The sequence below is a fragment of the Ammospiza caudacuta genome, chromosome 6, assembly GCF_027887145.1.
Source record: "Ammospiza caudacuta isolate bAmmCau1 chromosome 6, bAmmCau1.pri, whole genome shotgun sequence".
Lineage (NCBI taxonomy): Eukaryota > Metazoa > Chordata > Aves > Passeriformes > Passerellidae > Ammospiza > Ammospiza caudacuta.
This window is the reverse complement of record NC_080598.1, coordinates 27,710,141-27,735,226: the sequence shown is the minus strand read 5'-3', so window position 1 is coordinate 27,735,226 and position 25,086 is coordinate 27,710,141. Positions and strand designations below refer to the sequence as shown.

At 48.8% G+C, this 25,086-nt stretch overlaps 1 protein-coding gene across 3 annotated transcripts in view; it reads left to right on the top strand.

The window, feature by feature from the left end:
- The window catches only part of CREB3L1 (cAMP responsive element binding protein 3 like 1), a 44,962-nt gene that overhangs the window by 12,674 nt on the left and 7,202 nt on the right, over positions 1–25,086 (top strand). Inside the window, exons 2-9 of one of the 3 annotated variants that reach the window (XM_058807358.1) lie at positions 11,224–11,452; positions 16,187–16,347; positions 17,910–17,988; positions 18,903–19,060; positions 19,685–19,834; positions 20,598–20,656; positions 22,453–22,521; positions 24,806–24,905. In XM_058807358.1, the coding sequence (XP_058663341.1) occupies positions 11,224–11,452; positions 16,187–16,347; positions 17,910–17,988; positions 18,903–19,060; positions 19,685–19,834; positions 20,598–20,656; positions 22,453–22,521; positions 24,806–24,905 (1,005 nt within the window). Of the gene's footprint in view, positions 1–11,223; positions 11,453–16,186; positions 16,348–17,909; positions 17,989–18,899; positions 19,061–19,684; positions 19,835–20,597; positions 20,657–22,452; positions 22,522–24,805; positions 24,906–25,086 lie in introns of all 3 variants that reach the window. The other 2 variants (XM_058807357.1, XM_058807359.1) reach the window with 2 other exon arrangements.

The window sequence follows — 25,086 nt, the reverse complement described above, 5'->3', positions numbered from 1 at the left end:
TTTCCTGTTTATTGAGACCACTATACTTGGGAAAATTCACCTAGCATCAAGGTTAAGGAACAAAGAGGGAAGACCTCACTGATGCTTTTTTTCTTTTGTTGCACATAAAACCATGATGGATACTGAAAGGTTGCTTCTTGTACTGAATTGTATATCTGCAAAATAAGGCGCTGTCTGAAAGAATATCCAGAAGCCAAATCACTGTAGCTTTTGTCTTGATTTTCTGAGGCTCACACAGTCTTCATTGTTGCTTTGCAGCACTGGCCACCATGGCAGGGATGTAACTTCTTCTGCCACAGGAATCACTCACTTCCACCTGTGATTAAATTATGTTAAAGTCTATTTAACATAATCAAATAATAATAAAAGCAATTAATTACACAGAAAGATAATTTAATCTTTGAATATGCTGGTAACATGGAGTTACATGTCTACAACTACATAACTCCTCAAGTTCTCCCTGCATCCAGAACAACCTGGCAAGGTGGCCATGCCATACCACACAGATGAAAGGTGACTTGGATTTATTTGTTCTCAGGAAAATCTATGGTGGTAAGGACTCGTTTATCTAAGAGTAAAAAGCCTGAGGAAACATTTTGGAGGCTTAAGCTAGAGAATCCCTCTTTGCAGTGACTTCTTTGTTTGGTAACTGTATTTCTTTTCTACAACAGCTGTTGTTTTTTTATGTTGTGTTTTGGGATGGAGTTTTTTTGGGCTTTTTTTGGTTTTTGGTTTTGGGTGTTTTTTTTTTTTTTTTGAAAGGTCTGGATGTATCTGGAGCCTTTAAACTGAGCTCAGTTGCAGATGATGAATTTGGAGCAGGACACACTCAGCTCTGTAAGAAGTCATATTTGATTACCAGAGTGGTTCCTCGAAGCCCTAAAACCCATGAGGTTATCCATCATTTCCCTTGTCCAGGGATGTCCAGAAAATGGATTCCAAAATCCACCAGCTTCTGCAGAGACCATTCCAATGCTGTGGTGCAGATGTCTGCTTGATCTCAGATGCAGGAGCTTTCACAGCAGGAGTTCAGGGCATAATAGGTTTCCTGGCTTTAAATGAACGTGGGATCTTTTCTTCTCAGAAGCTTCTCACATTGCTTGAGTACATGATACCATGTATCTCCATATTTCAACTTCTTTTCACCAGCTACAGGGTCCTTGGCTGCTGGGCCTTGATGTGGAGAAGTGCAGCTTGAAGAAGGGATAGCTGGAGAGCCAGGTGTTGAAAAGGGGTTTTCATTGGCTTCCTTTTATCCTTCAGCTATGATTTTCATCCCATGGTTGAAGTGAGTGCCTGATGTCTGACCAGTCAGATATCCACCCTTATCTTTGGAAATGCAGGGCTTTTACCCCTGGTTCACCAGCATCACATCTTCATTCTACCCCAGGATGGAGTTAATTCAGGTTACCCCAGTAGTGACAAATGGTCTGAGAGGCCTTACTGCTCTTTGTGGCCTAGGAAGGATTTCCCTACTCTCCAGAGACTCTGGTTTTTGCAGCTACACTGCTGAGGTGAAAATGGTACCCTCAGCATTGGAGCTGAAGATTAACTTCCTATCTGCTGCTTAGGGCACAGATTTTCCACTGAGATGTTGGCAGAAGGTCAGAAATCTGCATTCCAAGTTGAATTGCTTTGAAAACTGTCCTGGTGCAGAACCCTGTTCAGTCTGCTGCTTGCAAAACCCAACTTTTGCCCAGCCTGGCCACTGGAGAGAGTCCCAGCTCTTGCTCTCTCAAGATTTTATGTGAAAATCCTTCACATCCTTGAGTCACAAATCAGCTGGCCCAGACTTCGTTGCTCTGTTAAGTGCCCTTTACAAAGGCCCAAGGAATGAAAGCCACCAGTAATGTTTGGTATTAGCTGCATGCCTCAGCTTTTGGACATGAACAGAGTACAGCTCTTCCTCTTTCAAGGCCTGCTTTTCTTTATGGGTCTCCAGAGACCTGCCAGGGGACAAAATGTGAATTATCTCTGATTTTGGTCTCTGAGCTAAAGAGAAACAGTTTCAATGAGACAAATGAAGATGATTGTAAAGATAATTCAGACCTTTCCTTGTCCTCCTCTGGTTATCTCCCAGAGCAGATTTCCTCTATCTACCAACGTGTCTTTCTTGATGCTTTCTTGCAAGATGCAGGAAAAAAAGGCCCATAATGGCATGGGCCTTACAAGCTGTGTAAGAGCAGAGATCTGCCAACTCTGGCAGCTTCAACTCCTTACTGGCCAGGGCCAGAAGCTTCCAAAAAAGATAGAAGAAATGGTGGAGCGGCATTTATTCCAATTTGTTTTGGTTATTGAATAAACATTGCCATCCCACTGACTGGTGAATGGCTTGAGCAGCAGCACCTCTCTAATTTATTTTAATTGTATTGAACTTTCATGTCTATTGCATTTCATGTCTTTTGGTGATAATGTGAAATGGTTTCACATCAGCATGGCAGTATAGTCACACAAGTCACATAGAATAAACTATTATTTCCTTTCACTTGCCCTGCCTGCTGTCACACTGTGCATCCCTCACCATTAAGCAGAATTTTTCTCTAAATTGCCCAGGCAGACATGCTGCACACAATTAAATCCATGTAGGGTTTTCCAGCGTAGATTCACCTCTGGATTTGCAGGGCTGGGCTGGGGATGCATCCCTGGGGTGTGCAGACATGGCTATGGACACCCAGTTGTGTTCTGGCTGTGTGCCTGGGTGGGGAAGGAGAAAGGGTGGATGGGCTCTGCAAGGGCACACCTGGGTCGGGGTGGATCAGGCTAACATAGCAGATAGGGCCTTCCCAAAAATGATGGATTATATTTTCACACATAAGGACACTAAGTTCACATGAGGTCCCACTCCCAGATGCTACAGCAGCTGAAAGCCCCATCATGGTGTGGAGTTAGGGTGTCAGTGGGAGCCTGATGCAAACGCAGCTGAGGCTGCCATGTTCACACAAACAGGAAAAGCACTAATTCAGCCAAGACAGCAGAGATCTGGGGACGGAGATGACAATACAGCTTCTCTCTCTAAGGGCTACTGCTCGTGTGAAGTCTCTGCCTGGAGACTGACCTTGGCTTGGGAAGGAATGAAGAAGAGGAAGAGATCCCCGCCAGCTTGCCCAGGGATACCTGCATTCCCACGGAGAACAGCGCCTACACATCTCTGTTTGAACACAACCCAGCTGCCACCACAATGGCTTGGAAATAACGCTGGCTTTGTTTTGTAGCAAGCAAGTTTTGTCTTCAGTTCTCCAAGCTCAAAAAAAGCCTAGCAGGACAAGCTTTTTATTTACCTTTCACAAACTCCTAGATATTTGCCCCAAATCTTCTACCAAATGAGGGTTGCAGCCAATCCAAACGTTTCATCCTGAGAGAGTTGTGTCCTGTTCTGCGTATGGTTTAAGTCCTGCTCTAATTTTTTTTTTATCAGAGTCAGCTGCAAGGCAGTTGTAAGCCAAAGGAAATTTGGGACATTCATTGTATATGTAGCATACACACAGCAAAAGCATGCTGAAAAGCAGAGGCATTCCTTTTTATCTTCCAGGGTGCCACTGCTGGGAGGAGAGGTGCTCCTATCTCTCCAGATTCAGCTGCCATAGGCAGACCTGTACTGTAGCTGCTCTTCACCCTAGGCCAGCAGAGCCTGTTTTGCCCAAGGAGAGGCTGCTATTTCCCCTCTCCTCCCTAGCACATGCATACCTGCTCTGAACCTGGCACCCACCTACCAGGTGGTAGGAGAGCACACAAATGGCCACACTGCTGTGGCCACGCTGCAATGCCACTTGTCTTGTGAATCCCCTCAGCCTGGGTTCTGTACTGCCTGTGGTGCTGTGTGCCAGCTGCTAATCCCATTTAGCTGAACACACTGGTGCCAGGTATGGAGACATCAGTGTCCATGACTTTAGCAGCACTCAAACCCCTCCGTTGGGGCCACTGGGAAACCCAGTCACAGGCTAGCAGATTTCAACTTTCCACATACCTTTTACTCCCTTTTCATTCTTTCAGGGGCATAAGCTTTTAAGTTAAAGACTTAAGTCGCCGTATTCCCCCGTGCCTGGTGCCTCCCAAGATTCTCCCCAATGAACTGCGGGTGTGTGAACTCTGAGCTGGTATTACACTTCTGCAGTCTCGGCCACGAAACTTCCATGCGGTCTGTGTCGTGCACGTTTTTAACACCATCACCGGCTCCGTCAGCTTTGTCCCCCCTGCCTGGGTTGTAGGGCAGGAGGGGGTGACTCCAGGAAGCCTTCCTGCCTGCCAGGGAGGTTTCGGCGAGCCGCGGGAGCCGCGTGTGCGGCGATGTGCCGGGCGCTCCCCGTGCCTGCGTGCCGGGCTGAGCGGGGCCGGCCCGCGCCGCTCCGTCCTAACCCTGCACTCCTCCCGCGCGCCGCGCCGCGCCGCTGCCAGCCGCCTCCCATTGGCCGCCTCCCGGCGCCGCCGGCCAATGGGCGGTCGCGGCTGCGGGCCGTTGGAAGCGCGCCGCGGCGACCGTTAAACCGCCGCCGCCGTGCCCGCGCGGCCGGGCTGTCCTGAGGGGCTGCGGCTCCTCGGCCGTGGCTGCCCCGCCGCTGCTGCGCCCGGCTGGGCGCCGCGCCCGCCACCGCCCTCCCCCGGCCGTGCCTTGAGCCGCCGACGGTCCCTCCTAGCTCCTGTGGCGCCTAGCGCTGGAAATTGTAAATCCAGGCCCTTGGCACGGATGCGCGGTGCAAGGAGGTTTCCACAGCGAGTTGTGCCTGTGCCTTGCAGGGACAAGAGCAGGCTCAGGGGAGAACTTATCACTCTCTACAACTCCCTGGAAGGAGTTTGTGGCCAGGTGGAGGTCTGACTCTTCTCCCAGGCAACTAGAGACAGGATGAGAGGATGTAGTCTTAAACTGCAGGTTTAGGTTGAACATTAGCAAGAATTTATACAGAAAAAGGGTGATTAGACGTTGGAATGGACTGTCCAGAGAGGTAGTGGAGTCACCATCCCTGGAAGTGTTTAAGGAAGGACTGGCTGTGGCATTTGTTGCTATGTTCCAGTTGACATGGTGTTCAGTCATAGCTTAGATTCAGTGATTTCAGAGGTCTTTTCCCACCTAAGTGGTTCTGTGATTCTATGATTCTACAGACAGCAGCAAATTCTGGGTCTAGTTCCAGATCAGTCGAACCCTGCCACCCTGCGGTGTCTGGTATGTTTGGTCCACCATACGTGCCAAGGTTGTGGTGCTGAAAGTAGTCACAGGTGACTTGGGCATTGATGCAGTGCCTAGGAAAGACAGAGTGCTGCCGCTCAGGATGTGGTCCTGCTGCTGGAGGGGAATGACAGTGGCATTCACAGGCAGTTTGGCCTTTGGGGCTTTGGCCATGCCACACAGAGAAGCAGCAACAGCAAGGGGGTAGCAGGTCAGTGGCAAGCTGCTCAGGCACACCAGGGGCCTGGGTGGACCAGGCATGGATCAGCAGGGACCTGTGATTTGTGAGGTACAAGAGCAATATGCGTTCAGGATAGAGAAGCAGCAGAGTGGTGGCAGCCAAGGGGTGGTTGGATGATCACTTGTGCCCCTTGGGGTGCACATGCACTATCTGGCTGTGTGGAGAAGTGTGCATAGCATTTGTCTCTCCTGTCTGAATCTTATTAACGCAGTTGAGAACTTCACTTTCATAAGGTCTAAAATTCTCTGCATTTTAAAGAGAGCAGAAGGACTGTCTGGAGTGTATGGGCTCTTCTTTCCTGGAATGTAAAGAAAACCTCGGCTGTGCAGCTGGAGTGCAGGGGGCTTCATTCCTTAGTGAAAGCAGAGAAGGGAAATGCAGATGTCACAGCTGGGATGGGAGATTTATCTTGGCAAGCAAAGAGGAAAAAATTTTCAAAAGAAAAGAGAAAACTCAGAAGAATCCCCTCCCCATTTTAACTGCTTGCCAGCATGAGCAGAACCTCCAACCTGCAAAGGCCTTTCGTCTCCTGGGCCTGGGCTGCTGCCCAGCTGGATTTAGCCCCTCGGTGCTTTCTCTTTGGAGCGAGACTGTTGTGGTGGGATGAGAGAGGCTGTGAGAACCAGGCTGATCCTGAAGGAAGATTGTGTCCAAACAACTCAGCTGGAGGTGGGAAGGGGAAAGTCACAGTCAAAGAATGGAAACATGAAAGGGAAAAGAAGGGACAGATGCAGCCAGGATGAGTCCAGAGAAGTGGATCCAGGGGGAGGAAGTCATCACCTCCTCAGCCATACATGGTGCCGCTGGGCTACAAGAGTGCTACCTTAAGTCATCTCATGTGCAACTGGTCATGGGAGAAGGCTTTGTGCCTCAGTCTCTCCTTGAGGCCTCCAGAGTTCTAACACCATCTCTGGGTGGGGGTATATGTAGAGCTTGCATTTGGATGTCTGGATGCCTTGCATTAGCTCCCAAGATAACTGTTGTACAACAGGAAAGGGTGTTTGAATGAGAAGTGCACGCACGCACATACAGTGTGCTATTTAGACAACCCTAAGCATGAGGTCAGGATGAAAACATGTGGTGGAAATATGTTTGGAAGAGTCAGTGCCTGTGTCGATCACCGGGAGTGGGAGGGAGCAGAAGCCAGGAGCTGACAGATTCTCACTCTCTCCCCATGCCTGAGGTGGCCTCAGCTGAGCAGATTCTACTGTGGCACCAGGGTAAGGCACTCTGTAGGGCCTAGAGATGCAATGCTTGTTGCCTCCCCATACCTGTACGCACTGGCTCATCCTCTTTGGGCGCTGCCTCCCTGTCCTCCTAGAGTTTGAGGGGGACAGGCAGCCAGAAATTGGGCTTGGATCAGGAAATTCAGCACATCCCCGCCATTGCATTTCTGTCCCTTGGCTGCCCCCTCCCTGACCGCTCACTGGTAATACAGCTTTGGAAACACATCTCGTGCTATTTCTTGGCTTTGGAGCATACTTAGAAGAAGAAGGAAGGAGAGTGTGAAAGGGAGGGGAAGATAACAGGAGCGAATAATGCAAAATGAGACTGTGCTGTGAGCTTTGTATCCCATCTGGAAACTGTTTTCCCTCAGTACACTGCACACCCACTCCCTCTAGGCCAGGATGGTAAGGGTCAAGTTTCCCAGTTGACTGGTCCCCCTTGCTAAAGCCCGACCCATCTGCATGAAAGCTACTTGAAATGTCTGAAAGGAGACTCTCAGCAGTTGCTGAGCCCTTCATTGTCACAATTAGAAACTCTTGGCCATTCTTCTGAGGAGCAGGAGCTGGCTGATCTCAGGCTGGTTGGAAGGCACTCTCAAGGAGCTTTGGTCTTGAAGAAGCTGTGAGAGGACGAGGCTGCTATGCTTATGAATCTCTGTCTATCCCATCTTCATTCACACCCAAGTTCCATGGACTCTTTCTGGAACCTTCCCTGGTCCGCTGAGATCTTCACTGCCATTGCATTGGCAAAAGTCTCCCCAAAGCCCAGCCTAGTCTTGTCATTTCATGGCAGCACATGAAGACCTTTAGCTGTGCTGGCCCCAACCTGGGTGGGAACGGAGGGCTAGTGACCAGCCAGCGCCTTCCATTCCAGCCAGCAAGGATAAAGCTGCTATCCATTTGGTCAGGCGATAAACCTGCTTCTATTCATTGCTCAGAAGCTGGGAGCATTGACCCTGCCATGTGCTAGTGTGATGTACACAGCCCTCAGTCACCATTTCCCAGTTCCCTGAACCCTCTCTCACACATGCGAAGGAGAAGTACAGCTGAAGCTTTCTCTAAGTTTTGCCAGATAAGTGCACTTCCCAGAATTAGGCTGGGTGGGACAAAATTTGCATATTCTGCATTAACAGGCTCAAGCTAAACTAATTAGTAGTGGTTTTGATGCCATCTAGCCAAAATAAACTCTGGGTTGCTCCTCACTGTGTCCATCACAGTTGGATCTTGACAAGAGGACACTCTTTCTTCTTACCATGTGGTTGCATGCACCGCTGTCTTATACAAATTAGAAGTCTAAAATTAACAATACCTGTTGACTTCAGAAGAGAAACAGTCAACCCAAGAGCCCCAGTAGTTTTCCTGGGATGTGGTGACAGCTTCCTGCTGGTCCCATAGTTTCCATTATGGGTATAGCCAGCTACAAACCCATGTTATTATTTTTGTTTGCTTTACTCTTCCTTCTGCTGTTTTCCTCTGCCTCTTGCCACCTTCTTTGAGTAAAACAACAATCTCCAGCTCTGTGTCAGCTCTAGGTGCTCTCCCTCCTTGAGGGTTTTGGATCCTTGGTGCCCCCTTTGATAAAAACTATATTTATGGCCAATCTCATGGGCTAGCTCCCTTCTCTCCATCAACTGTGTTTGGAGATGTTGGACTGGTATATGTGTGAGTGGTGAGAGCTGAAACGGGCTGCTTTGATGAGAAGGCTTTGCCAGTATTTAGGAGGATAAGACCCAGTAGCCCAGAGTGGGGTAGATTCCACAACATTTCTGGATTCCCAGAGAGGGGTGCAAGTTTCATTCTCTGCCCATCACTCATGTTTTTCCTGTACTGTGCAGTAGGTCTCTGTCTCTTGGGAGAGAATGGTCTCTTGGGGACTTGAACTCCTGCACCTCTGGGAGAACAGTGTTGCCTTCATCCTCATTTCCAAACAGTGAGGTCTTCCACGAGCAAGTCTGCTGTGTGGTGTCTAAAATAACGAGAAACCTGAAATTACTCTTGCCAATGTTGGTGCCTGTGTTAAGGCTCTGATACTCAGTCCCTTGCACTCATTACTCATCTCTCACCCCTCAGCAGCTGCTGGGGTGATTTTTTTTTTGTTTCGGAATAGAGCCAGAGGCGCATCTCCGCCTCTTTCCTCTAGGTAGGTTTGTCCAACAATAGAGAGATTGTTGACTGACCAAGGGATCATTATTCTAAATGTGGGTGGGATGCTGCGAAAAGATAATCTGTGTAACTACTGCATAGATGCATTTTCTTGACTGTCTTCAATCCCACCTCTGCCTTTGTTAATGCACAGTTGTGAAAGAAATTGGAAGCACATGGCAGTGTCACAGACAGCTCTCCCCACAGTTGTCCATCTAGCTCTGCTTCTCTTCCATGGCTACACAGTGGTTCTAGTTTTCAGAGTTACAACATGAAATATGATTTGAGCCCAGCTCTGCTGTGTTGTGGTGCATTAGCAGCCAGCACTCTGAATCTCTTCACTTTTCTGTGGTTCTCGCCCTTACCATAAGGCTATCGTGTTCACATCCTGTGTTTGCTTGTGTTGTTTAGAGAGCACAAGACAAAGAACAGCTGTTACATGAGCAGGCGCTCTCTGGGGTTAATGCTCAGGACTCCAAACTCTATCTTTCTAAGCTGTAGGATGGGACAAAACCTGGTTTTCCAGTGCATTTTAGATAACTACCTAACCCAGTTCCATCTGCTGACTCAGCTCCCTCTGAAGTTACATTCCCCACAGATGGTAGGTGTTTTCTGTTACTTGATTCAAGTGCAAAAATGCTCCTAGGCAACTTAGAAATGGCTGGGTGGATTTTACCAAATTACCCCACCAACTCTGCTTCTGCTGTGGGAACAAGTGGAGAAAACTTTAGCCCAGACATTGCAGGGAGGGCCTCAACACTAGGATTTAGTATGAGTGTGCCTTCTCCACCCTACTTGCACATGCAGTGTCTGGTCTCCAGGGAAGCCTTGGATGGGGCTGTCACCCCAGGCAGTCAGAGGACAGGTGGGAAGGAAGTAAATGGAGAGAAACCTCATGTCAGGCAGAATGCAGGTGGCAGGGACTCCACCCCCACTTCCAGCATGCTGTGTAAGCATCTGAGGTTTTAAATGGAGCAGCTGAAGGATGATGTTGGAGGGTGAAAGACACTGACATGTTGGAGATTGCTGGCCCTTACCATTTACCTCCCCCACTTGGTGGGAAGTGTGGGTCTGTTCATCTAGAGCCTGCTTCACTCCCCAGCCTCACTCCAAAGCTCTGCCAGCCAGTGGAATGTTGACAGAGTGGTACTGTGCTGAGGTAAAACAAATATACCTTCCAGTAGGAGCAGGAACCTACAGACTCCAGCATCCGGGGTCCTCTGGCCACCTCCTGCCTCAGTCCTAGCACTGGGGAAAGAAAGGACTGCACACACCCTGTGCTCCTCTAGAAGCCAGGCTCTCTGCTGAGCTGAGCTCTCACTCTGGAATTCATTTGCATTCATGTCTCCACTCCAGGACCTACGTGGTCTCTCCCACTCTCATTCATACCCTGTGGCTCTTGGTATTTCAGTATACTGCTTTCAATGCCTTTCTGCCCACCGAGATGCTTTTCCAGGCAGGGGGTGGGGGGACAGACCCAGTCTGACTCTACTGAGCTATCTCCAGTTCATTTAAGTTACACAGTTCTGTCTGTGTAATATAGTCACTTGAATCTATCTGTCTTTTCTTTCCTCTCCCTGAGCCAGAAGCCTCAATCTGCCAACAAATAGGATAATTTTTCAGCTGGTGTTTGGCAGCCATCATTTTTCTCCCTGCCCAACCAATGCTTTGTTGTAGCAAATGGAAAAGTTAGTGATTTGACTTCTGAATAGGAGGATATGCCTCAAAGGAAGAAGGTTCCCTGTAGCATCAGGAACTCAGCTCTGCAGCAGCACTGGCCAGATTTACTGACTGTTACTGGAATGATTAGTGGAATGATTGTTTGTTGTTAACAGCCCATCTGTAGTGTTTAAACTTCATCGGGGAGCTGAATTTCACAGGCATTATCTGGCTGAAGTACAGCCTCATATGGTCTACAGAGGGGCTGTTAAATCCCAGAGGAAATTAAATACAACAGGGGGCCTTCCCTGTTATGTTGATCCAACTGATCTTTTTTCTCTGATAGAAATCAGCAGCTGGATTGATATCCTCTGGGGCATCAATGTGCCTATTGCTGTTTGCAGAGAACATGAAAAAGTGTCTGTCACTAAGGACAGGTGCTGAAGACCATGACTTTGTGCCACACTTACATTTTATCATCACAGGAATCTCTTTCTTGTATTCTATTCATTTTGTTGTCACAGTGAGATGATGTTTATAAGACACATAGAGATACTCACAAAGGAATGGGAAGATAAGATGATGTAGAAAAGTTTCATGCGTGTTTGTGGCATAGATAAACATGCAGTGATGTACAGCACAACATCCCTTTCTATCTTATTTCGAGGTGTTTAGTCAGACTGATGGAGGTGAGGAATAGGAATTGATGCTGAGGTTTGACTCTCAGTGTGGAGGAAGGCTCTCAGATCCCTCTTGGAGTTGACACTAATGCTCTTTCTCCCTTTGTCTTTCCTTAGCATTTCTCAGAGAACCTGGATCACTTCTCTGACAACATGGAGGATTTCTCCAATGACCTCTTCAGCAGTTTCTTCGATGACCCGGTACTGGCTGAGAAGAACCCTCTGCTGGACATGGACCTGGATCCACCCACTCCAGGCATCCAGGCAGAGCACAGCTATTCCCTCAGTGGAGACTCTGCTCCCCAGAGCCCCCTTGTGCCTGTCAAGACTGAAGATAATGCTAACGGTGAGCGTGAGATGTGCACACTGCTCAGCTTTGGGTGCGTCTCTTAGCAGAGGCTCTGGCTGGCTTTCATATGTAAGGACAAACTGGCTGTTCCTTGGGCTTGCACATGTCCAATACAGGGAAGAATTTGATTTGCTGTTGTCAAATACAGCCACATTTTTCCCTTCCATTTGTACTGTGATAGTCACATTACTCCTTTGCTGGGCTTACTGCTATTTACAAGGATGGTAATTGGCTGTGGCTTAGTGTGCTGCCAGCTTCTGGCAAGCAACAGGCAATGTCTTTTTAGGACCCTGCAAACTTGGGTGTGGATGCCCTAGATCCAGCTCCGTTTTGGCATCAGGAAGCAGGGTTTTGGCTTGCACATAGGAAGCATGAGTCTCTGGCTGAAACCAGCGCTGGTACATGTGGAAAGCTAAGTGCCTTCTTTACCAGCAGATCTTTTAGCAGGAGACAGAGGGGAACAGTCATTTCAAAACTTATTTTTAAAACAATTCATTTCAGGATAATTTATGATGGCTGGGTATTTTTAGAGCTGTCCTTGCAGAGAGTCCTGTAATTTGTGGGATTGTGTGGGTGTCCCAACAGCTGATGGACACCAGGCTGCCTGAAAAAGCAGTGGCACAGGCTCAGTATACACAGAAGACAGCTATTCCTTTGAGCAACAGTGAGACCTGGGACAGAGGCTTCCTCTCATGACTAGGAGTGATCCCAGCTTTCTGGTACAAACGCCAAGGCAGAAGGAGAGAAGGCTGGCCTCTGCTACATCTTTGGTCCTTGAAAAGGCACAACCATCTGCCACATTCCTTAGGGGCATCTCAGAGAGATGCTGGGAGAGAGGTTTATGGCAATCCAAGCAACTCTGCTTTAGTACCAAAAAAGCTTTCAATTTGCATTTCTTTTTCCTTAGTTTCAACCCTGGTACAGTCTTGGAGGGGGCAACTAACAAAAAAAACCCCAAACCATCATGAACAAAAAACCACAGCTTTCTTTTGCCCCTGAAAATGAATGGGAGGAGATGAGAATGAGAGAAGCCAAAAGAATGCGTTTGTAGAAAGCAGTGAGATGAAGACTGCCAGCATGAAGCTATCTCAAGAGCTCCTTTCTGAGACACTCAGCACCACTTCTCCTTCTCTCCACTGTGTCTGCACGTGCCCTTCCTTCAGCTGTTATGTCTCAAAGGCAAGATCATGACTCTCTTGAATGGAGTGTCACACTGACCCTTGAGCAGAGGCCAGCATAGGGTATCCAGTGCATAAACCAGAAGAGTTTGAGATGGGCCTGGCACTTCTCTCTGAGTGTGCAGATCAGTTTTATAAGGGAGTAAGGCCTGGCATTACAATGGCAGGCATAGGATCCATGCACCCAGTCCTGCAGCTGGATAATTCAGCTCATCTTTCCAGGGCTTTTTTGGCTCATAATTGCATGTGAGTCATATTCTAGTGAAACCCTGAGTCAGGTCCAGTATTTGCAACACTGTGCAGTCCTTTTGGCACAGCTCCATCCAGTCTCAATCCTTTTAGACATTCAGTTCCAATTAATTACCCAGAAATGTTTTTTCTTTAACATTAAGCAAGCTCTGCTCATTCTACAGAGCTCCTCAGGAATGCCCCTGCTCTGTCTAGGCTTGGAGCTGGCTGAAGCTTGCTTTTTATCAGCTTTCTCGCAGCTTTTCTGCAGATCTCCAAAACTCTTCCAAATCCTGCCCCTTCCCACATGGTTCCCACTAACACAGACTAACACAGGCCAGCTAGGGCAAGCCACTGGGTGCATTGTGGCCCTGCTTATCAGTGGAGTCTGCTTTCCAGATGGCTTGTGCATACTGATTGGCTGCTTCATCCCTCAGTACCAGCCCTGAGTTTTGCAGGGTGTGATTTGATGCCAGGAGCAGGGAGAGCCAGGGTTGTGCAGAACTGTGAGCACTGGACCAGCCTCAGGTTAGTGCCTGCCCTCCTGTACAGGTCCTGCTTTCTCACTGCTCTTTGCCTCCTGAACCCTGGGCAGCTACAGATATCTCTCAGCCACATTTCTTCCCAGTAGGTACAGAGCATCTACAGAATATCTAGAGCAGAGTATGAGTGTCTTGGCATGCCTCATCCACCAACTTAGAGTGAAATCTGCAGTGTTACAGTGTTACCTCTGAAATATCCTCACAGGCAGCGGAACCTAGATGCCTCTACAAAAGATGCCTACTCCTCAGTCCCTCATTGACCCTCTGATGGCTTATTTGTCTCTGATTCTGTAACCCAATCACTCCCCAGAAGAATCTCCGAGGGTGGGAAAGAGACCAGGGTCAGAATGTAGACAGGAAATGGGAGGACGGCACATACTTATTTGGGTGTCTGCTCCTTGGCCTGTCTGGACTGACAGCACTGGAGGCTACTCTCTCACTGAGTCAAGTCTGGTCAGGGAGAGCCCTTGGTGGTCTGCTCTCCCTTGTCTGGTAACTTGCTTCAGCAGCAGCCCTCACAGAAAGATACCCCACACATCTGAGCAAAAGAGAAATGCAGATCTTTGCAACAAAAAGGATGAGGAGGAAAAGGCTTCAAATGACAGTAAGGAACTACAGAGTAGTCAGCAGGCAAAATGTTCCCACGGTGGGCATTACAAAACCACAGAAGAGTTTAAATGGAGGATGCTGTGAACTCTTCAGCACTTTTCAAAGGGGTAGGTTCAAGTGAATCATCTATCAGGATTGACATAGGTTTAGTTGAACTTGCCTAGAGCAGTAGGATAGACTGAAAGATCTCTCAAGGTCCCTCATTTCTGTGAAAGGCAGAAGTCAGTCCAAATTTTCTGGATACAAACACTGGTGGCTGTGTGACACTTTGCCTCCTTCCATCAGAAGGGTTTGTCTGCATACCAGGGTAACTAGGACTTCACTACTTGCTTTGGGTTCAGTGTCCTTAGCAGGACACAGAAAACACAATCCACTCTGTGTCTGCTCAGTAGGCTCTGTGTTGTCTCAGCTGTACAGTGCACGCCTGCCTGAGATGCTGCCTGATGACATTAGCCCTGCTGCATTGTGGGAAGCTCTAGAAAGCAATCCAGCAGCACTGAGAGCAGCACTCACAGCTGAGACACACACGCAGCAGCCACAGGATCTGCCTCTGTGCTTGACAACGTCCAGTCACAGAGGCAGCTGGAAGGAATGAACATCTGCTAGAGAGACTTGCTGGGCAGAAATAAGAGGTGCTAGACCAAAGACAGGAAAACAACATATTCCATTGGCAAGGCCAACACTGTGTTATCATATAGAATTCTTGTCTGGGCTTTAACACCACTCTGTCCAAGCAAAGGCCAGAGGCAGGATTCTGCCCTGGCCTCTCCTGAAAACAGAGGCCGAGTAGGGCAAAGACAATGTTAACATATGTTTAAGTTAGATCAGATGGCAGCTCCCATGTCAACAGCTGCTTGTTTGTACTCTTCTTTGTGCAGGCTTTTCTGGAGCAGAGAAAGACCTTTCTCCCTCTCTCCTCTTGCCAAGACATCTTCTGGACTGAGGCCTGCACTACAGAACTGCTCTGGGCAGCAGACAGCTAGGCAACATCCCTGGGCCTGACTGAGAGTGTTGCATGCAGAGAGCAGTGCAGAGAGGTTAGAGAGTGAGTCAGACTGTGGCCTTGTGGAGGCAACTGGAGCTCTCTCTGGTGACACACTTAGCAATAGTCTGTCCTATGTCAAGCCAAATGTATTTTTACTTGTCAGATAAAAAGGGAAAGGGAATGGATGAGGATTAGGAAGGAGGGTGTAAGGCTGCAGGCCAGCTGGGAGTAGCCTTTTGGCAGGCTGAAGTATTTGAAGAGCAAAGACCGAAAGTTTAGAGCAGAGCCCAGGCAGCTCTACTGCCTAGCAGTCCTTTTCCCATCTGCATGGGAAGTAGAGATCCCAGATGGGCAAGCCAGGCTCACACCACAGATGTGCATGGGACAGAGCAGGCAGGAGGCAAGGGGAGCATGTCCCCACGGCTCCATTCATTTCTCTTTAGACATTCCCTTTCCCTCACTGGTGCTTCTTGTCCCTGCCAGCAATGGCAGCAGGGTACAGCTGTGGACAGCAGTCCCCTGAGCAGCTCAGGGTAGAGAAGAGAGTCTCAGAGGTGAGACTGAGGGGAGCAGCTGTGGAAGCAGCCTCACAAGCAGGTGCAGCAGTGGGCTTCCTTCCACAGAAATAGACCTCCTTCCTCTTCTGTCATGCAGCAAAGCCCTGGTACTTGGCACAACATCATCAGGTGGCCAAAGCAGCATTGCCAGCCTTTCACTGTCATCATGCTTGCTCTCTCACCAGCTCACCAGCACAGAGATGGTGCTATTCTTGGTAAATCACCTGGCAGATCTGTGATGCTGGCCATGCTGCCTATGGAGCAACAGCCCAGCATCCTCCTCTCACTGAACCCTAAATATAAATAAGCTCCAGAGGATGAGACCTAGACATTACTGGGGGGAGAAACCCTGCAACTGTCCTCCAGAGCTTGGGCTGTACAGTCAGAGCCCAGCAGAGACACAATTCCTCTATCTCTGTCCTGTCTGCTCCCCACACATTGGGGAGCACACACTGGGGGTTCATTCCCTTTTGTACTCTGTGTTGTGTACACAGTCACCACACATGCTTGTGTGGTGACAGTGCTGAACTTGGAGAGGCAGCCTCCTCAGTCAGAGGAAGCTGTCTGCATGGCTTCTTTTCTCCTTGCCCTCCTCTTGCTGGAGTTTGACTCTCACGTTGTGCATGTTTCAGAGCTGGAGAATGGAGTGTGGTCACTGGGGCCCAAACTATGCTCCATCATGGTGAAACAGGAACAGAACCTGCCTCTAGACCTGCCTGAGTCCCAGCTACCTGCCAGCTCCATACCAGTGCTGAACCTCAACCCTCTGCAGAGACTGCCACTCCCTGAGGAGGTGAGCCCATCTAAGATGTGTCGGGAACCTGGGCTCTCGCACAGCGGCACCCCTGGTGGTGCAGATGCAAACATGAGACTGCAGGGTCCTGCAAGGTGATTTAGCTACTGAACAGACAGAAGAAGATGTTACAAAGCCCAGACACTCTATTATTTGTCATTCTCCTCTTGAAATGGCAGCCCAGAAGGCTTTACAATCTTGGTTAAATATAAGCATGTTTCCTTGGCACAAAAGCCAAAAGCTCTAAGCTTGCACCTACTGGAGATCTGCCCCCTCCAATATGCCAGTATCTCTGTAGCCACTCTTGGCTTATTTTCATTTTTCAGAGAACACTGTCAATTAATGCGATGCCAGTGACCTCACTATTCCTCCATATAGGCCCCTGCTCTGCCACTGTCTTTTTCATGCCTTTGGACTTGTCACATGGCCTCTCACTCTTTGGAGCTGCTCACTGGAAATGTTGGTCCCACTCTAGGTCCTGCTTGCCTTTTCCTATGAAGCAGCAGGATTTATTATTTCTGTGTAACAAGGGGCCAACTCTTTTGGTCATATCTAGGTTCTTTAAGAAGTCTGTTTGTCTGAAGGAGGTTCACTTATGCCACTGGTATGTGGGTGTAAGTTGAGGGCTTAGTTCAGCTGGCCTTGACTCCAGCTGTGTTGGATGAGAAGGTCTGACCAGTCTCCCACAGACCTTGCCTATCTTGTAGCAGCTCAGTAGATAACAGTAGAACATCTCTGGGATTCAGTTCCTTTTTTCACTCATGTTGAACATCTTCCTATTTAAACAACCATCCAAAACAAATGGGTTCTTCCAGCCAAAACTGTGCACAAACTTCCTCTATTATTTATACAGCTTGAACTTGCTGTGCCCTCCAATCTCTGCTGTGTATGCTTAGCAGCCATACCATGGTGCTCTCTCAGCTGTGTTTACAGTCTGGAGGAGTTTGCAATGTGTCTGTTTAGTGTAAAAACTCCACCCTATGGTGGGCTGGGGGCTGGCAAGCCAGGAGACTGAGGGGCAGCATAACACAGATGGGAGTAAATCTACTCTTTATTCAGCTCTCAGTCCCCTCCAATTGAAAACAGTTGCCCAGTGTCCCTGGTGAAAGTCACATGAACAGGGCAGCATGGTTGTTCTGTTTCTGTACAACCTCTATACTCCCATTTATAATGAAGGCAGATCAAAGAAGGACTTCCCATGGTAATACAGGGGTTGGTTTAAATTACACTGTCTGGGTCTATCAAAGGAAGAATTGCCAAGAATAAAAGTTGTCTCCCTTTTGGAGATACTCAGCTCAGTGCATTGCTTGGCAGCACATCCATCTTCCAGTGCCACTTCCTCTGTAAATGTGTTTGCACTCTGTGTGCCCAGCAACTGAGACTTCAGGGGCTTATGTTTGAAGTCTTGGTTTCCTCCGTGGTGAGAGGCTCCTCTGGGGCAGAGCTGTGAGATGGGGCAGGACAGGCAGCAGTTGGCCAGTGGCTATGGGCAGAACTGGTGGGAGCCTTCTGGGCAGGGGATGTGGCAGTGGCCAAGAGCTCTTTGTGCTTCTCTTCCACAGGTTCCTATAGAAATGACTCCAGCACCTGTGATCAAAGCTGAACCCAAAGAGGTGAACCAGTTTCTAAATGTACCTACAGGTAAGAAGATAGAATTTCCTGGTCAACTATATTACTCAGCTATAGATTGTTATATACAGGGCAGAAAGACAACACCTAAAGGCAGAGCTGTGCATATAAGGTAGCACTGGGGCAGAGAACACCAGAAGAGTGGGCACTGTTCTAACTCAGATCAGTGTCTGCATCAGGAGCCACAAACAAAATTGTTCAGACAGGAACTCCCAGGCAAAACAGGCTACTTCAGAGTTGGAAATATGCAAGAGTGCCTTTAAAATCCTCAGAGAGACTGTAGAGCTATCCAAAAATAACCATCTGAAAGTCAGGAAATTCAGGATCTAGTTTAATTTGAAAGAAACCCAAGCATCTGAAAATCTGCCGATGCACAAATGAAAGCACTATGGGAACTCCCACTGCCGCAGAGAGACATTCCTTAGGCATATTCCCACCTCCATTAAGGCCCCTAGGGCTCTCCAGTACAAAGTGGGGACAGTTTTCAAGTGCTTGGAAACCAACTGAGTGACCGGAGCTCTGTTGGATCAAGTGTGCTGGCAAGTGTGTGAGCCCTGCAGTGCTTTTGGAAGAGCTCTGCTCTCACAGAGCTTCCTGTACTTGTGAACAGGCTATGGAGCAAAACATCACAGGCTTTTTACTTCTTTCTGGTTGACACTGGAGCACCTTATTGCTTTGTAAATACCTTCAGTTCCGTGGCAAAACCCTGCCAGCTCCTCTGCAGTTCCTAGTTTAGCACATTTGAGGTCAGTCTAACCTCTGTCTTGGGCAGTGCTCAGTCAAGCCTTTTTCTCAGGCTCACCCCATCTTCTGAAATTCATCATCCTCTCCTTTCAGCCCTGTGTTATGGCAGGGGGCATAACCCTATGCCTGTACCAACAGGCTGACATGAAAGCCATTGACTTGATCTCCTTATTCCTCAGTAGATGACCTGGTGCAGATGCCTCCAACTCCACCTAGCAGCCATGGCAGTGACAGTGACGGATCTCAGAGCCCTCGGTCCCTGCCTCCCTCCAGCCCAGCCCGGCCTGCTGCTCGCTCTTCTACTGCCATCTCCTCCTCACCTCTCCTCACAGCACCACATGTAAGGAGGCAACAGGGCTGGGACACAGGCTTCCTTGCTGCTCAGAGGGGTTTGTAGGATTTCCAGGGCTTATGTGGAGGTTCCTGCCCTTGCTAAGGTCTCCAAGCTGAAATGCTCTGTCAAGGCAATGCGATGTCTTAGCACAAGGGTAAATGCTTACAGGAGTGAGAAGATGCACAACCAATCTTGCATATCTACCAGCATCTACTTTGTTTTAGCAGGTGCTGTCTTTCATCCATACTTTGGGAAGTGGCCTATGCACTAACAGGACTTTCTGAGAAGGCTAATGAGAGAGGAATTACTGAGAATTCCAGTAACCAGACCATTTTAACTGTTGCCCAGAAGTTTGTTGGCAGGTGTGCGAGTGTGTAGCCAGCCTCTCTATGAAGGAACAGATGCCCTCCCAAGTAAAAGAGGAAAGAAGTTGCTTGCTGAGTTGTGCCCCCAGATCAGGTTGAGAGTAGGAAAGAGCACTGCCCTGCACCTGTTTGGTGTCAGTGGGCAGCAGTGTATGTGGGCACCACTCTGATGTGTACAGCCTCTGGCTGCTCTGCAAGGCCTTAAGGAGGATCACTGGGGTAGAACTCCTTGCTGACACTGATGAATGCTCTCTGTGTGTTTCAGAAGTTACAAGGAACCTCTGGCCCACTGCTCTTGACTGAAGAAGAGAAGCGTACCTTGATTGCAGAGGGTTACCCCATTCCTACCAAGCTGCCCCTCACCAAAGCAGAGGAGAAAGCACTGAAGAGGGTCAGGAGGAAAATCAAGAACAAGGTGACTGCAAAAAATGAATCATTCATTTCCCATGATTCCAGAGCATCTTAGGCTGCCCAGTGCTGTAGTTACCCTCACCTCCTCAGTGCCACTGCAGCTCAGAAAAGGTGGGATCGTGCCTTTGGTACACTAGCATGAGCCTCCCAACCCACAAAAAGGTGCCAAAGGGCATCTCTGCTTGCATGCTTTGCATACAGCCAGACCTTGGAAGTGTGGCTTCCAGTACAGCTCCTGGGAGGATGTGGTGTGGGATAGGGTCCACAGATCAGACAAACTGGTCAGGTCAGGCCTTGTTGCTAGGACAGGGAAACCAAAGCCATTGCATGGTGCGGGATAGGTGATGCAGAGTGTTCACTAACCAGGCAGAGGCTGTGATACTTTAGACTGGGATTAGAAAGCATCCTGTGGGAGAAATGGTGAGACTGAACTAATCACCCAGTGACTCAGAAGTGGCCTGGAGCAGAATCAGCCCAAATGGCCACAGCACATACCCATGTGAGTCAGTGGAGTGGAATGCAACCCTGAAGATGCTTTTGGCAGGGCAGCGAAGGGCATAATGCAACAAATGGTTGCAGGTTACAAGCCAAGAAGAGCTGCATACCTACAGCATCAATCCCCCCCAGTTTTGGCCTAGAGATCAGCAGGAAGGCAACTCCCCATTTGCCTTTAGGATGCTGTGTGCGCAGGAGACAGACAAGATGCATGAGCCACAAAAAAACATCCAGAGACTTATGATACTGACTCCCCTCTGCCCCCCTCACAGATCTCTGCTCAGGAGAGCCGCAGAAAGAAGAAAGAGTATGTGGAATGTCTAGAGAAAAAGTAAGTTTCTTCTTCTCAGTCTTACTTTGAAAAAAGGAATCCTGACCACGCACAGACCGCCTTTCTAGTATTTTGTCTCTGAATTGCTCAAAAAATACAATTCCTTGCAAGGCTGGCTGCCCAGGAGTTTGGTTTGGGATCTTGCCCCTACTCTCCTCCCTCCTAGAAATCCTCTTGCGGGATAAAGATTGGGCAAGAAAATTTGTGTTTCCATTTGGCTGGTCCCCTGCAAAAGACAGACTGTTTTGGCTGCCAACAAGGTGGGATTTTGGGTTTCCCCATGAGAGGTTGCCTCTATTTTGTCTGTCCCATAAGTGGCAAGCTGTTGGAGGGCACTGATCATGGCTTTTTCCCCCTCTGTTCCCATGAAGTCAGACACATAAACACTTGACAGCAAGAAAAACCTTGCATTGCAGTTGTTCCCCACTCTCCCCCACTTCCACTCTCTGCATTAGGTTTGTTTTTCTCCTTGCAACCTTGTTTTTCTCCTATGTATGGCGGGCCTAACCCAGTCACATGACACTGACTGGGTAGAAAACTCCTATGCTAGCAACCCCTAATGCACATTCCCAGGCAAAGAAGAATGCTGCAATCCAGGCACAAATTCATGTTTCTGTATAATTACTATCTTCTTCCCAGTTACTAACACCATCTGAGATCAGCAAATGGAAAAAAACAGCCCCCAAACCCAACTTCAATTAACTCTTCTCCCGGATGTATTTATCTTCTCTAGTTGCACAGAAATGCTCAATTAAAGCAGATGATTCAAGGGGCCTCAGTGTGCATGGATATGTCCAGGCACCAGAGCACATCACCTCCAGCTAGTGTCCCATATGTCCCTTCAAGTCAGGGCTGGGGAGCTGGCTGACCTCGCTCAAAGGGCAGGTCCAGGGCGTTTGGTGCTGGGGCCTCCTCCCCAGATGTGGCTGTGGTGCCTCTATGTACTAAGCAGTTTGTTACGCTAGAGCATTGCTATGACAGATGGCTTTCAAACAATGCCAGGTTTAAATGTGAACCAAAAGCAGCATTCAGTGATTTTTTTTTTTTTTAATAGAACATGTCTTTGGTCAGCTTGGCTTACTAAAAAGTGGTTTGTCAAAGCCTGTACTTGGGCCCTTCCCCATTCAATTTGACACTTCTGCTGGAAGCCCAGTTTTTGCACGGAACGCCTGGTTCAAAGGCTGTGCTGCAAACCTCCAGCAGGATCAGGCTGCGTCTCTATCTGGCTTGCTTTTCTCCCGACCTGGAGGCACTCCCCTTCCCTTTTCCCAGCTGCAGCCCAACCACTTTCCCGTCGGAAGCCGTGAGAAGGAGCCTGCAGGTTCTCTGCTGCCCTCAAGTGCCTGCAGTCGGAGCTGGCCAAGCGTTTGCACAGAGCGGCCTGGATTTCACAGCCAGGGCGCAGAGCCCAGGGCAGTTTCTCAGGGAGGGGTTTGACTTTGTTCCCCTCCTCCTTTTTCATGCTTCTTAGAGGGGTTTGGAAGTGATGGAAATGCCTGCATAACTTTGAGTCTGTCCTGACTTGACCTGCCTGTAACCAGGTGCTACTGTCTCTCCCAACCCTCAGAAGATGCTGAACTGGGAACTGTCACATGTAACTGTCAACCTGCAGTCTCATCCCTGCTCCATTGGGGCTGGCAGCAGCAAGGTGGGCCAAGTAACATTTGATTTCAGGGTCATATCTGCAGGTGACAGATTAAGCCACTGAGCCTCCATACCCCATGAAAAGCAAGGACTGCATTGTCTAAATCTCTCTGGCCTTTGTGACTAACTGGCTGTGGGTTTTATTCCCATAGGGTAGAGACATACACAACAGAAAACAATGAACTCTGGAAAAAAGTGGAGACCTTAGAAAATGCAAACAGGTAAGAGGAGCTAGACTTGGCCCCCTGTGGGTAGGGCAGGGTGGGTAGGAATGGAAGTCAGGAGTGCTGGAGCGGGGGCACAAGGAGAGAAAAGCAGGCTGCTCCAGCTCCTGCACGGTGCTGCTTGGCCAGGCGCTGCTTTTGAGCCCAGGACGGCGAGGAGGCAGCTGGGTTTGGTTAGCGAGCTGGAATGTTTGTGTTGGGATGCCAGGACACTCCACAGCAAGGGGGGGGAGGGAAGGCGTTTCCCATGTCACTTTGTCCTTCTCCCTGCAATCCTTTGGGCTCATGCTGCCTTCTCTATTCCCCTCCAGGGCTCCGTCTGTGTCCAGGGCAGATGCATTAAGGGAGGCCCCAGCAGCCTCTCAGACCCACTGTTTCTGCTTTTGGGCCCTTCAGAGAAATAAAATGCCCTGGGCATAGTGTGGCTGTTTCAGGTTTCTCTTGAGAAAGCTGAACAGGCTCGGTGAATACAGGGAAAGCCCATTCTTCTAATAAAAGCAGAGATCCCAACTCCCACCAAATTCAGGGCAATTTGTTGTGCATGTGGTATTCCAGCCCTTTCTCAGCCTCTTTTGGGCAAAGCAAGACCAAAGAATCTCTGTCTCGTCTGCTGCTACTGCTCACCTGAAAGGAGCAAGCTGGCTCCCACAGCCCCAAAGTTCTCTCACCCAAGGCTCTGGGTTTCCTCACTCAAAGCTCTGGTGAGCACTTGTGCTTTTTATATGCAGAGCTGGCCCATCAATTACCAGGGGAATTTGCTTCCTTAGAAGCAAATAATGAAGATTTCCACCCTGCAGTGGGGAAGGGCAGCCAGAGCTAGAGGAGAGCCCAGCTCTGCTCCCTCTTACTGGGCACAACAGGTGTGAGCAAGGGCAGGGTAAACTGCAGAGGATGCTTGTCTCTATAGCTCCATTTTTTATCAGCTCAGTTTGCAGGGGAGAGCCACAGCCAGAGAGCCAGTTCCTCACCCACTCCTCAGCTGCCATGTCAGCTCATGGAGGACTCCTAGGGGCTTCACTGCACACCTTTTTCCCATCCACCACACGAGTGCAGTGGCCTTGGCTTCCAGGCCTGACACTGGAGCTGGGACTGGGGCTTGCCAGGCATGGTCTGGCTGAGGTGTGTGAGAGCCAGAGGTTTCCTGTCTGCCAGAGATACAGCTGCTTAGCTGCTCTCATGCATGGGGCACATCTTACCCCCTGGCCTCTCTGGGAGTGTGGGCAGTTCTCCTGCTGAAAAAGTGTGAGCCCCACCCTGAAAAATGAGGAAACTGTCCTAAAAGCCAAGAGATTTTAATTTTTCCCCTAAAATACACATTGTGTTCCTTCTAATTTGGTTTGGTTTTTGAGCACTGCCAGTGGGACACTCTGTGCTTCTCTCCCTCCACATGTACAGGGAGCAAAACAGGATTTGGAAAGGGATAAAGCTGGGAATCTCCTGCAATCTCCTGGTTCCAGGACCTGGCATTTTATGAAAGCTCAAACATATTTGTGTAAAACAGTCAGTGCTCCCAGAGGGAAAGTCAGCAATAGCCTCCATTTCAATAGTATGCAACTCTTGGGAACTGTGCACTCTGTAATCTCCCTCATCCCAGATTCCTTTACCAGCTCAGTGAAGGGCTCTTGGTAACACCTACCACTGTTTTGTATTATGTGTGCAGATGCCCATGAACAGTTAAATGGGGCAGAGAGACCTTAGCATGTGTTCCAGCCAGAGCAGTCAGAGAATTAATTAATTGCTAAACTCAAGATTTGGCTTTGCCTACATTCCTCTGCAGAATTTGCCAAGACTGAAGAAGCTCAAGGGGATCACAACTGTTTCTTACTTCTCTCTCCACCACAGTTTGGGGCACAAGTCGAGCTTCAGAGTACGTGTCTCTGAATGAAGTGGGAGCAGGCAAGCCTGTGCTAAAGGTCTGACCTGTCTACAAAGTTCAGCCTCCATGCCAGAGCTTGGTTTTCATGGTATGCTGGCTCTCCACTGCTCTGGGAATTCACTGGCTGGGCTTTCAGGCACCCAGGAGCCCTAAATAATAGTCATTCATAATAGTGGGTAGGTGCAGTGAAGGTGGTGGTGGATCCACTGATAAGACCCTTTTTTGTTTCTTGTTTCCCAAGCCTGTTTGTCAGAGAACTTAAGCAATATACAGCAAACGGGAGATACTTGTTTTCACAAGAAGGGAAAATCAAGGTACAATGTGAAGCAGGTAGTGGTATTCTTGGCTCACTTACTGGCTTCTACCTCCTTATTAAGTTTTGATATGCATTGTTTCCTCTCACAGGACTCTGCTCCAGCAGTTACAGAAGCTTCAGGCTCTGGTAGCTGGGAAAGTCTCCAGACCTTATAAAATGGCTTCCACGCAGACTGGGACCTGTCTAATGGTATAAGCTTCATTTCCATCTTCCTTATTGGCCATGCTTCTCCAGACAGCTTTGTTGATTGCCTGTCTCTGCCCTCTTTCCTGTCCAGCTCTGTTGTCAGTTACATCTGCTCTTTCCTTTTGTGTTATATTTACCAGAGCTGGGCCCTGTGTCATACATACATCAGTTGTTTATGCAACAA